This window comes from Herpailurus yagouaroundi, unplaced genomic scaffold, assembly GCF_014898765.1.
Source record: "Herpailurus yagouaroundi ecotype Mexico unplaced genomic scaffold, PumYag 159, whole genome shotgun sequence".
In the NCBI taxonomy this organism is placed as follows: domain Eukaryota; kingdom Metazoa; phylum Chordata; class Mammalia; order Carnivora; family Felidae; genus Herpailurus; species Herpailurus yagouaroundi.
In genome coordinates, this window is record NW_024412400.1 from 27,179,111 (window position 1) to 27,193,165 (window position 14,055).

A 14,055-nucleotide genomic window follows, 5' to 3' on the forward strand; every position below is an offset into this window, starting at 1 on the left:
CCACCCAGGCGCCCCTGTTCAAGTCTATTTTAAACTATGCAGAAAAATGTTTTCTTCCTAAGTGGAGAACAAGTGTCCCAGGGATGCAGAGTTGTTGTGAAATTTGAGAAATCAATACCTGAAGCCGAAAGCAGAAGGTTTGCTCTCTCATGGTTTGTGAGTTCAAGTCCATATCCAGCTCTGCTTGGGATTCTCTCTCTCTGCTCCTCCCCAAATCATGAGTGTGTGCTCTCTCTCTCTCTCTCTCAAAATAAATAAATAAACTTTAAAAAATTATAGAAACACCAGAGTGGTTGAATTGTGGTTGTAATAGGAGCATGGTGTGGCGGGGGCAGGGTGGTTGAATGTGAGTTTGGGGAAAGTAAAATGCACCATATGCAGGTCTGAGATAATTACTCCCTGCACGGTGGGAGCACCAAGAAAATGTCATATCAAGTAGCACAAAAGATCTCATCATGCAAAAGGTGGAATGTTGGTGCTGCATATACTAGCCCTGAGAAGCAATGGTGAATGCCTCCCTTTCCCTCTCCTGATTCCATTTAGAACTGTCCTTGGGGGAGCAAGAAATGGAGCCAATATCCACAGACCTAGTGGGATGAGAATGATTTCTCAGAGGAATTCGCGATAAAAAATGGTTTCTGTTTTCTGGGCTAACTGCTTCTCCATCATTCTCACTGCTTGCCCTTCATTTTACATCTGGGCTGGATTAATTCCCAGAGCATGGAGTCATTTTCCTGATAGAAACTCTCAGCACTGATTGGAAGGAGAAAGAGAAGGGATTAGTAGGGTTTTAGTTTTTGTCCCGATGCAATTTGGAAACGCTGTCCACTCAAAGGCATCCTGGAGACAAACTTTCTGTTTTCATTTCCTGTTTCTCATCCTGCATTTAACACTTGCGATGTTTAAACGGATCCCATTCTCTTCTCGTTGTCTTTCCCCTTTAATAAATAGGTACTGGCGCATATGAATGAAACACCTGCTGTGTGCAGTGCACAGTACTAGACGGCCTGGCAAACCCACATTTTCATCCCATCTTCTCCAACATTTGGAAAGGAGTAAACTGTAAAATAGCTCTTTCTTCATACCTTTGTCACTATTTTTTTTTTTTTTGGCTTTAGCTTTGCCTCTGTATGATGCTCTTTGAGCAAAGAAATGGGGATACCCATATTTTTAAGCTATTTGTGAAAAAGCTGGTAATTCTTAGAAACCAGAGAACACATGAATATCCTTTTGATGAGGGAGCATAAGGCAAGCTGAGGGCCAAGCACAAGCTAGCACCCCGCCCCCACCCCTAGGTGGGATATGTGTGACATTCCACAGGCACTCCTGGATGCCCAAGAACAAAGGAAAGGACAGAAAACAAATGGTTAACTGAGAGAGATCACAGTCCTGCAGGATAAGAGTCTCCATCAGTTTACAAATATGTCAGTAAATTATAAGAAAAAGGCAATCTTATCAACAGCCTAATCTCCAGAAACCTATAGACTCAGTTTCCTGGAGCCCTAATATCACCCTCCCCTCCACTGTGATGTGGGGAACAAAGACAAGAAGGAAATGGTGGATAAAATTAAATTTCCTCATAACCTGCAGCCCTTGACAAATACTTGAGGCAAATACAGTCTAACATTTCTCCAAAAACCCCTACCATCCTAATGTTAATACCTTACTAAAGGAAAAACAACCTTAGCTGGACAATCGCAAGGCCTCAGGTATCTTATGAGTCCTTCTTAGCATATCAAAGTCCTTCTGGAAGGTCTTTTGCCTTTACTTCCCCCAGCTCCGTAGTATATAGCCAGTCACTCTGCACAACCCCAGTGCAGCTCTTTCTGCCCTCGGGTCCTGCCCCTGTGCTTGAATAAAATCACCTTTTTTGCGCCAAGGATGTCTCAAGAATTCTTTCTTGGCCGTCAGCTCCAGACCCCCACCACTTCAAAGACGCATCACTTTCACAGTGGATTGAGGCCTGGTTCTAGTGCTTTCCTGGGTTTGTGCTTTGTGTTGGTTACTGTTCTTTTTTTTTTTTTTAACGTTTATTTAATTTTGAGAGAGACAGAGCGTGAGCAGGGGAGGGGCGGAGAGAGGGAGACACAGAAACCCAAGCAGGCTCCAAGCCCTGAGCTGTCAGCACAGAGCCCGACTCAGGGCTCCAACCTATGAACTGTGAGATCATGACCTGAGCTGAAGTTGGACGCTCAACCGACTGAGCCACCCAGGCGCCCCTGTTGGTTATTGTGCTAGGACAAGGGGTGGGAATGAATTGTTCAAATAACAGGTAATCACCCCACTCCTTATTGTGCTATTTTGCAGGGCGGTGGAATAAACCCCTTACCACTGGGTGGCTCCACTGGGCTATTTCGGTCTTTGCAGGTGTGTACTGTAGCCACCCAATCTCTGGTCCGTTGCCATTTACCGAGGCAACTGAGTCACAGTGGCAATCAAACCATCCAACGGGACCGTGACTCTTCCCCATTATGTTTGTAATAAATATGGAGTGGAATTAACCATTGCAATCTATTTCAAACAGAAACTGAGAATATGGTAGTTTTCAAAGTTTGTGAAGCAGAAAATCTGAATCTATAGTACAACTTCTTTTCAAGATCACCAGAATCATTTCAGAAAGGAACTTTTATGTGATAAATAATGAGTATTAGCCTTATTTATGCAGAATCCAGGATAGGAAGTTATATGATTTTGCACGAAAATGCACCTGATCTCTAATCTAATAATCTTAGTCTGCAAATTCCTAACAGTCTAAGCTTGTCTTTCTCTTTAACAAGGCAACCCCATGCCTTTCCTTTGTTAGATTCATCTGTAAAGAGGTTCTTAGGAATCCATTTCGGGACGTGGGCTAAGAGACTGTGCAGTGTACTGACTGGGAACGGAACCTCTGGGGATTCTCCCCTGCTTTGTCTCTGTGTGACCTTGGCAAATTGTTTACCCTCTCTGAGCCTCAGTTTCCCCATAGGGTGCTGTAGGGTTACGTGAGATAATGCACGTAAAGAATTTAGCACAGTGTCTGGCTGAAAGGCCCAATAAATGTTAGATACGATTTGCTTTTTGTTGTCGACTAAACGCCTAAGGGGATTTTAGTGGTGTTTGTTCCACCGGCTTCTCTTTTTATGCTAAATCTAGCCAGGACAGTTTTCTGTCTGGGTTTTCTTTTCTCTCCCCAGACCCAGCCCTTCTCCATCTCTTTTCATTGACCTCCTCAAACCAGGAGAAGGTGAGCATGAAACAACCATTTGAAATGAAGTCGGCTTTGTGTTCATCCTTTGGGAAAAGGCTTTGATCACAGCCGTGCTGTGGGTGTTTGGCAGACTGCCAGCTTCTTTCCATAAGAAGAGGCATCTCTGAAGGTTTAGATATTTTAAAAAAGGAAGGGAAGAGGGCAGCTTGTGGGTTCCTCGAGGGTGTGTATAAATGACACCTTTCCTCCTCCCAAAGCCTCCAGGGGCCTCCCCTCTTTCCAGGGCCAGGGTGTCTAGATTTCCACGCTTCTTGTTTTTCTGGGCTGTGAGCTGCCTGGGAGTACACAACACTGCCCTTAGCATTCCGGTGGTTCACAGCACAGGGCTTGGCCCTGACCCTCATTAGAGTCCGCTGGCTGTCTCCAGCATACAGAGGAGACTCAAGAACCAGCCAGTGTGTACCTAAAGAGTGGACAGGAGGGCAGGGCCTCCTCCTCCTGGGAGCCAGCCCCAGTAGCATTATATAAACGACTTCTTGGAATTGCCAGCCTGGCCCTGGTGAGACTGGAAGATCACCTTGTGAGTGGGCCCAAGGCCAGCTTGACAGATGGTCTGGGCTGCGGCAGCAAGACCCACATTAGGCCCATCAAGTGTGTTCCCTGAAGGCAAGTGGCCCAGCCAGGAGTGTCAGGGCGGATGTCCCGGGGGACAGCTAGGGAGGCAAAGTGGGTCCCCAGCTCTGCTTACCCTTCCTCCCCAACAGTGCAGTCTCTGAAGGGGAAGAGACAAGTTCTTTCTCTTTCCACTTGAAAGCAAATCTCGAGGCCTTATGATTTTGGGTTGATGTCTGGCCTAGACTCTACACGACAGCCCCTCACCCAAGTGGCCAAATGTTTCCACCCGATGAACCAGCTACTACAGTGCTAACAAGGATAATAAAACAGTAAGGCCTACTTGGAAACTTTGTTCAGAAACCCCGTGGCTTCTATAGACTATTAAGAAAATATTGAAGTTTCAAATTTCATGATTTCATGTCCTCTAAGACCACAGTCCTCTTACCTTGTTCTCTTTTTAAAGCATGAATCCTTTTTTAAAATACTTAGAAAGTAAATGTATAACATTTTTTCTCCCTTACATTCGGAATAAAGCCTGGGGAAATTTAATGTTCCTGGATTTGGCCTGTGGATTTGAGATAAGGATTCAAGGAGAGAAGCCTTTTAACTCAGAACAGAATCTGTTCCCAGCTATTGTTCAATTAACGTAAAAGTATCTGGTTACCGGGCGTGTTGCATAATGCATGACAGCGTAAACCAAACCTTTTAAGTGCTGCCACTGAACTCCTCGATAACAGTGAAGAGTGAAGGAAATTGTTAATTTTTTTTAGAAGTCCCCTAAAACAAAGCTTCTTGAGACTGAATGAATCAACACTTTTGAGCTGAGACGCAGCCAAGGGATGTCCCTATGTGTGCTCGTGCTGATAAAAAATCTAGAAGGAAACAGAAAAAACCACATGTCATGTCCTCTTTAAGAGCCAGAAAAGCTGTCAGAAGAATTAAGATTAAGCCTCACGAGAGTCTGTGGGTGTGGAAAGTCACCAGCTAGCTAATATTAACATAGCTTGCAACAGAACGCTGTTGCTAGAAATAGGGCGATCGCATCACTACCACTAAGCAATTTGCATTCTGTGGACCAGCCCCTACATTCCTCCTGGCTCCTGCTGCCCTTTGGGCATTGTATTTCTGGACGCTTTTAGATGGTCGGTACTCAGACTTGGCTGTCTGGTTTCACCAGGAACCCACCCGAAAGAGGAAGCAGCAAGGAGAAGAACATTTGCTTTGTTTGCAGGAAAGTGACTGAGCTACAAGCAAATCTTTAGGCATCTGAGGAATTGTGAAGCTTCTAGACTTCATATGGTTGCTGACAGGGTGGGGCAGACGAGAACCTTCTTACTTTCCTCACCATGGATAATCTGTTGCCTCAGTCTAGATTCTCTTACTTCAAAAAATATCCTCTCCATGCAATTAGGAAATATTTATCGATGCTGAGAAACCAAAAAGCTGAAGAACAGGTATCATCTTGTTTATATTATCTTTAAGGTTAACGGATGTTTGCTTTTGGGTGTTGCTTTTACTATGTGCCTTCGTGATTTTGTTTCTGCTAGTTTACATGTTTATAGGCTCCTGCTTGCGGCTATTCGGATTTAGCAATCCGAGAAGCAAGCAGGCTTGTGAAGATTTATTTGAACTTGGAACATTTGGATCCTGACATTAAGCTCAAGCTCTGTAATAAAACCATGTGCTTCTCCTTCTTCTGAATAGCTAGACCAAACTACCCAGTCAGAGTTAAACTGTAGTCTCCTTGATAATTTTCCAGGCCCTCAAATATAAATTTTAAACTATCCATATCTTGACAAATAAAAGGATTAGGCCCTAGAAATACACTTGTCTTCTCGTCTGTAGGGCCATGTATTTATGGCTATGTTAGTATCACCAGGATTTGCAAAACAAAAAACATTGTGTGCATTGTAAATATAATAGCTTCAAATAGATCACTAATGAGCGATGACAATCATTCAGAAGTAACTGGACAGTTTTTTTCCGTGGAGGGCAAGGGTATACAGCACTGCAGTTTTCAGTCTTTTTAGCCAATCAAAAGTTAGGGTTTTTAGTAGTAGACTCTAGCATGTGGGAGTATAAACATTAACAAATTGGTTAAAATGTTGGATCACTTCTTGTTTAACATCATGCATTCATTCTGTTATGTTGAGATTTGTTTCATTCTATCCCTTACAATCATCTATGAAAAGGCATTTCTAAAAACTGCGTTTCTGACTTGTACCAAACTGTAAGAAGAAATAGCTGTATCTGATCTATTGAAATCTAGTGGCTCATTTAGAAAAAAATATGACCATGGTGAAGGACAAATGTATAGCCACATAGAAGACCCAAAGAATCATAAACTGCTTGCACATCATGCTTGTAACTCATATTGCAAACTATATGGGAGATAACCGTGGTGTTCTGTATCTGAATGAGGTGACCTACTTCATGAAATACTTCCAGGAAGTGAAAGCAAAGGTCAGCAGACAGAAAATCCTCTAATGATAGGTTTCCCAAAAAGTCCATGCTTAATTTGGAAGATGAAAATCATTACTACTGTTCCAGAGGAAACTGCTTTTGTGCTGTGCTTTGATGATTTTACAAGAGCTGAAACTTCAGATTGTGCCGGAGAAGGAGGCTGGGCTGGTCCAATTTATCTCCTACTCAGGCAAGGTGTCCTGATTACGAAAGAATCTCTTTCCAGTCTCAGCACTTGCTTGCTTTTGAAGAGGAAAGCCAGAGACCCCGGTGGTGGTGCTCTGAGATGTTGTCTGCCACACTCACTAAGGCAGGCCTCCTCAGGCCTCTTTACAGTGGGGAGCGGGGAGTGGCTGAAAGGGTAGGGTTGGAACTGCGGAATGTGGATTAAGTGATTTTTCCCCCTTTTCTCAGTGCTGTAAGTTTTCAGAGATGTGTCTATAATGATTGTGCAGTTTATTGTTTTGTTTGCTTAAGAATTGTTACAAAATGCATTCCAAAGAACATGAGAATGTATCGTGGATTCTTGGACTTGCACTGGGTGGGTGGTCCTCTCCCCAGCTGACAACCATTGGGGATGACCTGGGAACGACTGGGAACATTGTGCTGAGTTTTTAACTTTCTATACAAATTGATGGAGAAATAAAAACAAATAATACATTCATTTCTTTTCTGAAACCAATTAATAGCTCTGCAGACAGACAGTCTCACAGAATTAGAGAAATTAGGTCAGAGTCAATGATGGCTAACCTTGAAAAGCTTGTTGGAAAGTTATAAAGAAGATTAATAACGTCTACAATTTTAGGACCTCATATTTGTTGTCTCTCTAATGCTTACAGTCCTGTAATACAGACTCTCATTATAAAGGTGACGGAAGAGAGACAAAGACCTGAATCCTTGTCCAAGGCCACCCAGCCAAAAAGTATTGAAGGGAGATTGGAATTCCTGTTTGCCTAGCTTTAAACTTGACCCATTTGGAGGCGGCTGTCTGGCTCAGTCGGTAGAGTATGCAACTCTTCACCTGGAGGTCATGAGTTCCAACCCTACGTTGGTAGTAGAATTTACTTAAAAAAGAAAAAAAAATGACCCATATTCATGCTTGATCTCCAAATGATCTATACCAACACAGTGATAGCAACATAGCAAACTGCTAACCTTTCTCCTAGAGACTATTTCTAATGCTTCAGATGTTCATGTCATAATTCTTACCCTAAGTTTGGTGTGATTAATTTCTTTTTAAAAAAAATTTTTTTAAATGTTTATTTGTTTTTGAGACAGAGAGACAGAGCATGACCAGGGGAGGGGCAGAGAGAGAGAGAGGGAGCCACAGAATCTGAAGCAGGCTCCAGGCTTTGAGCTGTCAGCATAGAGCCTGACATAGGGCTCGAACCCACCAACTCTGAGTTCATGACCTGAGCCAAAGTTGGATGTTTAACTGACTGAGCCACCCAGGAGCCCCTGGTGTGATTAACTTCTTAATATTTTTCTAAATTTGTATTTAAATCACTTACTTTTTTTAAAACTTTTTTGTTGTTTTTATTATGCACTACATTAATATACTGCATAACCTTCTAGAACGGGTAGGTGAGCATAACCGACTTATTTTTCATCCATCAGGAAAAGGCTTCCTTAGTCGATATTCTCCAAACACTTTGACACATAGTAACACATAACTCCAGAGACGCACCTATCTCTTTCCATCAAACTCCACTCATGTGAATAACAGGCAACCCTTTTTTCCTGGCCCTTGTTAGTGAACCAGTGGATGTGTGCAGTGGTTGTGCCAGTGATGAGCAAGCACGGGCCATGACACCTGTCCCAGGCAGAATCTCGAACCACACAGCACCACGGTTGCCAAGCAAATTACTTACTTTTTAACTTGTTTGTTTAGAAAGAAAATTTCATATAACTACCGTAAGTGGAAAACCACTGCCATTTACCATATACGTATGAGAAAAATAAATAGAATAAAAATAGAATAATGTTAAGTTCTAGCCAGATACTGTCACCTTTGAAACCTCTGAGCCTGAAACCTCCATTTAATGTAGTGTCTGCAGGCTACCTAAAATCTTCTCTTATGCCATCTAGCACCATTGGGTCCCATCCATGTTGTGTTCACACACGTGGGAGAATACTGTCTCAGGCGCACCATCTGTTTCTCCACTTCTGTGCCTTCCAATACACTCCCCTCTGTAACCTAGAATTCTGTCCTTAACTTACAACTTGCCCACCTAGAGATCACCTATACACCCTTCAAGACTCAGGTTAAATGGCTCCGTAAAAAACCTTTCTCCAACTCTGCTGGGAAGAGGGAAGCACAGCCCATCCTTTTCTAAGATATTCTGTCTGTGTCTAATAAGGTCCCTTACTATGTTGTATGTAGTAAGCCATTGCTTACATGTGTATATACATCACCCATACACATATGACACTGGGCGATTTCCTGTTCTTTGTTCTCTCAGACCTACCTTGGAGCCTGACACAGGCTGGTGTAGGGGTGACTCACGACACAGGCAGTTGCCTGTGGAGCACACCTCCTTTCTTGCCTCTACCCATGCCTTGATGGGGCCTGGAGGGTCCCCATAGATCCCAGTCATGGTCACTGTTACACTTGCCTTGTCCACAGATGCTCTCTTGTTTAAAGCTTCTCCTCAGGACTTTGCATTCGGTGTCATACAAACATGAAGGTTTGACCTAAGGGTTCATTTGTTTGGTAGTTTTTGTTATTATTCCTACGGTGCTGGACCAATCAGTGGGTGGGCAGGTTATTTACCAAACTGAGAACAAGTATCTCATCCTTTGCATTCCTGAACTCTATTATAGCTGGCATTTCACAAAGCCAAGTCCCTAAGTAGGAGATTAAGGTCATTAATTAGATGAGCATGCAGAAGGTTGGGAAAATTAGACAATGAAACATTTTTGAACAGTATTCTTCAAATGGGGTGGTGGTGGTGGTGGTGGTGGTGGTTGCAGGGACACAGTCTGAGCCTAAGTCAGCTCTCAGATGAGTTTGGGCAGGTGGGCTGAGCACATTCATAAGGGTATTTGGTTTCATGGGACCGGCCAAGGTCTGGCTCAGATGTAGATGTCTGAGTTTGTGAGAAATGAACTGGGCTTACAGGCAATGATCTCTTGAGTACTAGGGACCCAGCAGCCTGCTACATGATTCAGGTGACCAAGTGGGACACTGAATGAGGAAGGGAGAATTTGCTTCACTTCTGGGTAGACTGTAGACTTGGCTTTAGCCCAGTGAATCCTACAGAGGATTGAGGGCCCTATGAACCCCCAGGGAATGCTGCCCTTAGAGGTTAGCACCACTGATAGAGATGTTATTCACGGATGCCAGCACCAAATGGTAAGAGAAGAGAGTTTGTGAGCTTATATGGGACAGTCTACTCTCTCTCCATTGGTGAGCTCCTCCATTCCCATGGCATCAAACACCACCTATTTGCTGACAACTCCCAAATATTTATCCCCAGTGCACTTCAGTCTTGTATACACAATTGCCAATTTGACATCTCCATCTGAATGAATGTGGATGTTGCAGACGGAATGAGAGAACTCACAAGCTCTGTCCTCAAACCTGTCACTCCCAAGGTCCATCAATCAGCACAAAAGCTCAAAACAGAAACATGTGAGTCACCTTGGTACCTCCCTTTCTCTCCCTCACCTCTTCCGCCTTTGCAATCTTGTTAATAAGACTAGTCAATTCTACTTCTAAAATAGTTACTGATCCTACATCTTCACCTATCGACCCTGCTACATCCTCTTCTCTAGCTTGGACCATTGCAATAGCACTTGAATTTGTGCCTCTACATTCACTCTTGTTACCCTACAATACAAGTTCCTTATAGCAGTCAGAATTCTCTTCATTAAGTAAAAATCTTTTTCACCCCAGTGCAGGCAACATGATTGTTTTCACTGGCCATCTTAGCCCCAGTGCCAAACATAAACAAAGTACATAGTTGGTGATAAATTCATATAACTGAATGAGTAAACATGGAGGTTGGGGAATACAGAGGCTAAGGATGCTATTATGCAGGTGAGGCAAGAGATGGTGAAAATAGAGTTATTTTTAGTAAACAAAGACTGGTGAGACCTAGAGAAAACTATGCAATTTATTTTATGAATGTGGAACTAGAGGTTAAGAAGTTTGCCCAAGGTCGCACAGCTCATTTGAATCAGTGCTGGGATTAGAATTTGGCCTGTTTGTCTCCCAGTTCAGTGCTCTTTCCAGTGTGTGTTGTGAGTCTTAGCAGAGATGTAGAAAAGGGGCAATATGACTACCAAGCAAAGAGATAAGGATTCTATAGGCTGAGTCCGTATGGCAGGTAATGCCTGAAGGTCAACTTGTCAATAATAAATAAACCTCCCTGATGAAAGACTAAGACAAAGAAGGGTCTACTAGTTTGAGCTTTTGTCCATCAATTTATACTGCCCTGCAGCAGCCTTGCCAACTTGAATTTCTTCTTCCATGTGTTCCACAGATGAGGGGTCGGAAAATACAGGACGGTTGATAGCCAAGATTTTGTGATGATCTGTGCTGATGATGCTTTGCCGGTTGAACGGCCGACTTCAGCTCAGGTCACGATATTGCGGTCCGTGGGTTTGAGCCCCGCGTCGGACTCTGGGCTGATGGCTCGGAGCCTGGAGCCTGCTTCCGATTCTGTGTCTCCCTCTCTCTCTGCCCCTCCCCCATTCATGCTGTGTCTCTCTGTCTCAAAAATAAATAAAATGTTAAAAAAAAAAAGTAAAAAGAGATGGAATTCATTTAAAAAATAAATAAATAAATAAAAATAATAAAAATAAAAATAAAAATAAAAATAAAAATAAAAAAAAAAAGAAAGATTTCTTTCCAGGGGCGCCTGGGTGGCTCAGTCGGTTAAGTGTCCAACTTCACCTCAGGTCATGATCTCTGGTTCGTGAGTTCAAGCCCCGCGTCGGGCTCTGTGCTGACAGCTCAGAACCTGGAGCCTGTTTCAGATTCTGTGTCTCCCTCTCTCTCTCTGACCCTCCCCCGTTCATGCTCTGTCTCTCTCTGTCTCAAAAATAAATAAACGTGGGGCGACTGGGTGGCGCAGTCGGTTAAGCCTCCGACTTCAGCCAGGTCACGATCTCTCGGTCTGTGAGTTCGAGCCCCGCGTCGGGCTCTGGGCTGATGGCTCAGAGCCTGGAGCCTGTTTCCGATTCTGTGTCTCCCTCTCTCTCTGCCCCTCCCCCGTTCATGCTCTGTCTCTCTCTGTCCCAAAAATAAACGTTGAAAAAAAAAATTTAAAAATAAATAAATAAATAAATAAACGTTAAAAAAAATTTTAAAAAAAAGGAAAGAGTTCTTTCCAAATAAGAAATATCATCTATGAGCTGACCTGACATGTTTTATTTAACAGTGAATCTGCTTAAAATAAGGAGATCAGTCTTTGGGGCCAGAGACATGTATAAAAACCATATTATATATAATGTGTGTGTGTGTGTGTGTGTGTAGTGTGCATATATATATATATATGATATTATATTGACATTACATATGTATTTATTGGAATTAGACCCTTGAACCAGTATAATATCATCTTCCAACAAAATTAATCCACCCAATTTTTTTTCCCATCCTTCTATATTCTTATCTGAAAATATAATCATGCTATTATTGATACCCTCGTATAAATACAGACATCAGATATTGACCTGGATGAGACTGAATGCAGAGCTGACAGAGCTCTGCTTGGTCATCGTGTTTTACAGGATTCCTTAATCCCTTTGATTATTTAGCAACCTTTCTCACGTATAGTATGTGGAACATATTTATAAGTGATCAAAATGTAAAAATGACCTACATGGCCCCTCTATTATGCTTCCAGTCTCAATGAGTAGAAAGAGCTGATTCAAATGTTTATAATATGAGGCAAAAACCACACAGTGCAGTCACAGTGGGTATATCTGGCTCAAGATCTGCTCTGATTAATCTGCTTAAAATGAGGAAAGTGGTCTTTGAGGACCAGGGGGCATGTACAGTAGCTGTATTTTAATTAAGGATTAGAACCAAAAAAGTTTTTGGAGGTTGTTCTAAAGTTTCTCTTCAATGGCTTAAGAAAACGTTTCTAGTTCAAACAGGGTCACTGGGTTTCTATTTCTTGCTGGGTTCCTTAATGAATGTTAACCTCAAAGTTGGGTTTTTAAATAAATATTTGGATTTAATTTGAACATTAAAAACTTTGTTCTTCATTTTGGCTCTTATACCTGCTCTGAATAACAATATAAAAATTAAGGACCCCCCTCATACTCTCTCAAAAATCTATGTTGAGATTTGAAAAGTCTTGGGGTGCCTGGGTGGCACAGTCGGTTGAGCGTCCAACTTCAGCCAGGTCACGATCTCGCGGTCCGGGAGTTCGAGCCCCGCGTCAGGCTCTGGGCTGATGGCTCAGAGCTTGGAGCCTGTTTCTGATTCTGTGTCTCCCTCTCTCTCTGCCCCTCCCCCGTTCATGCTCTGTCTCTCTCTGTCACAAAAATAAATAAACGTTGAAAAAAAAAATTAAAAAAAAAAAAAGATTTGAAAAGTCACATAAGGGTTTTGAGTGGCTGATGCAGGCCGTAGGTGAAATGATATAAGTTTCACCACAGCTTGGTTTAAGAATGTTAAGAGGTTTTACCTCCTTAAAGTGAGTTGGTTATATTTTTAAAAAATTTTTAATGTTTATTTTTGAGAGAGAGAGAGACAGAGTGTGAGTGGGGGAAGGGGGGAGAGAGGGAGAGAGAGAGAGACAGAATCTGAAGCAGGCTCCAGGCTCTGAACTGTCAGCACCAGAGCCTGATGTGGGGCTCGAACCCACGAGACGTGAGATCATGATCTGAGCCGAAGTCGGACACTTAACCAACTGAGCCATCCAGGCGCCACGAGTTGGTTATATTTTGAGAGTATAAAAAAGTCACCCATTTTTTAAAGCCTCTTTAAAAAAGTCATGAAATACTATTGATAGTACAAATGACATCTCAGGGGGGAAATTAAATGCATTTGCCCCTTGTCCTTGGGCTTGAGTAGGAGAAAAGCTTTAATCCTCCAGAACCAAGAGGAAAAGATTATCTGGGTAAAATGTAAGATAGAGGGCAGAGATTACACTCTACTTTTGTGGAGGAATTTGTGTGATTACATACAGGTAACATTGGCAGTTAAATGGCTATAATAATATGAAGCTGAACCTTAATATTTCTGACTATTAAATATGACATTTGAAGTTGAACTGTTTTGGGGCACCTGGGTGGCTCAATTTGTTAAGCATCCAACCCTTGATTTCAGCTCAGGTCATGACCTCACGGTTTGTGGGTTCGAGCCCCACATTGGGTTCTGTGCCAGCAGTGTGGAGCCTGCTTGAGATTCTCTCTTTCCGTCTATCACTGCCCCTCCTGCACTTGCTCTCTCTCTTTCTCTCTCTCTCTCAAAATAAATAAATAAACATTAAAAAAAAAAAGCTGAATTGTTTTGTCATGGTAACAATAACAGTGTCCTCTATCTGAAGGGAGAAATTACACAGAAAAAAGAAAAGAGCTATTTATTTACCCAAAAAAGCCTCCAGTGGTTTTCTCCATGTCTTTGTCCATTCAGACTGCTATAACAAAATATCAGACTGGGTGGTTTATAAAACACAGACATTTTTTTCTCACCGTTTTGGAGGCTGAAATTCCAAGATAGAGGGGCTGGTGGATTTGATGTGTGGTGAGACCCCACTTCCTGGTTGCAGACTGCTTGTTGACTTCTCAGATGTATCCGTACATGGCAGAGAGAGACAAGGGAACTAACT

At 42.6% G+C, this 14,055-nt stretch overlaps 1 protein-coding gene across 4 annotated transcripts in view; it reads left to right on the forward strand.

Moving 5' to 3' along the window:
- The first annotated feature begins 4,839 nt into the window (after positions 1 to 4,839).
- The window catches only part of ATP2C1 (ATPase secretory pathway Ca2+ transporting 1), a 177,215-nt gene continuing 167,999 nt past the window's right edge, over positions 4,840 to 14,055 (forward strand). For 2 of the 4 annotated variants that reach the window (XM_040480172.1, XM_040480174.1), the window contains exon 1: positions 4,840 to 5,256. In XM_040480172.1, the coding sequence (XP_040336106.1) occupies positions 5,149 to 5,256 (108 nt within the window). In that variant the 5' untranslated portion in view covers positions 4,840 to 5,148. The remainder of the gene's footprint in view (positions 5,257 to 14,055) is intronic. The other 2 variants (XM_040480173.1, XM_040480171.1) reach the window with 2 other exon arrangements.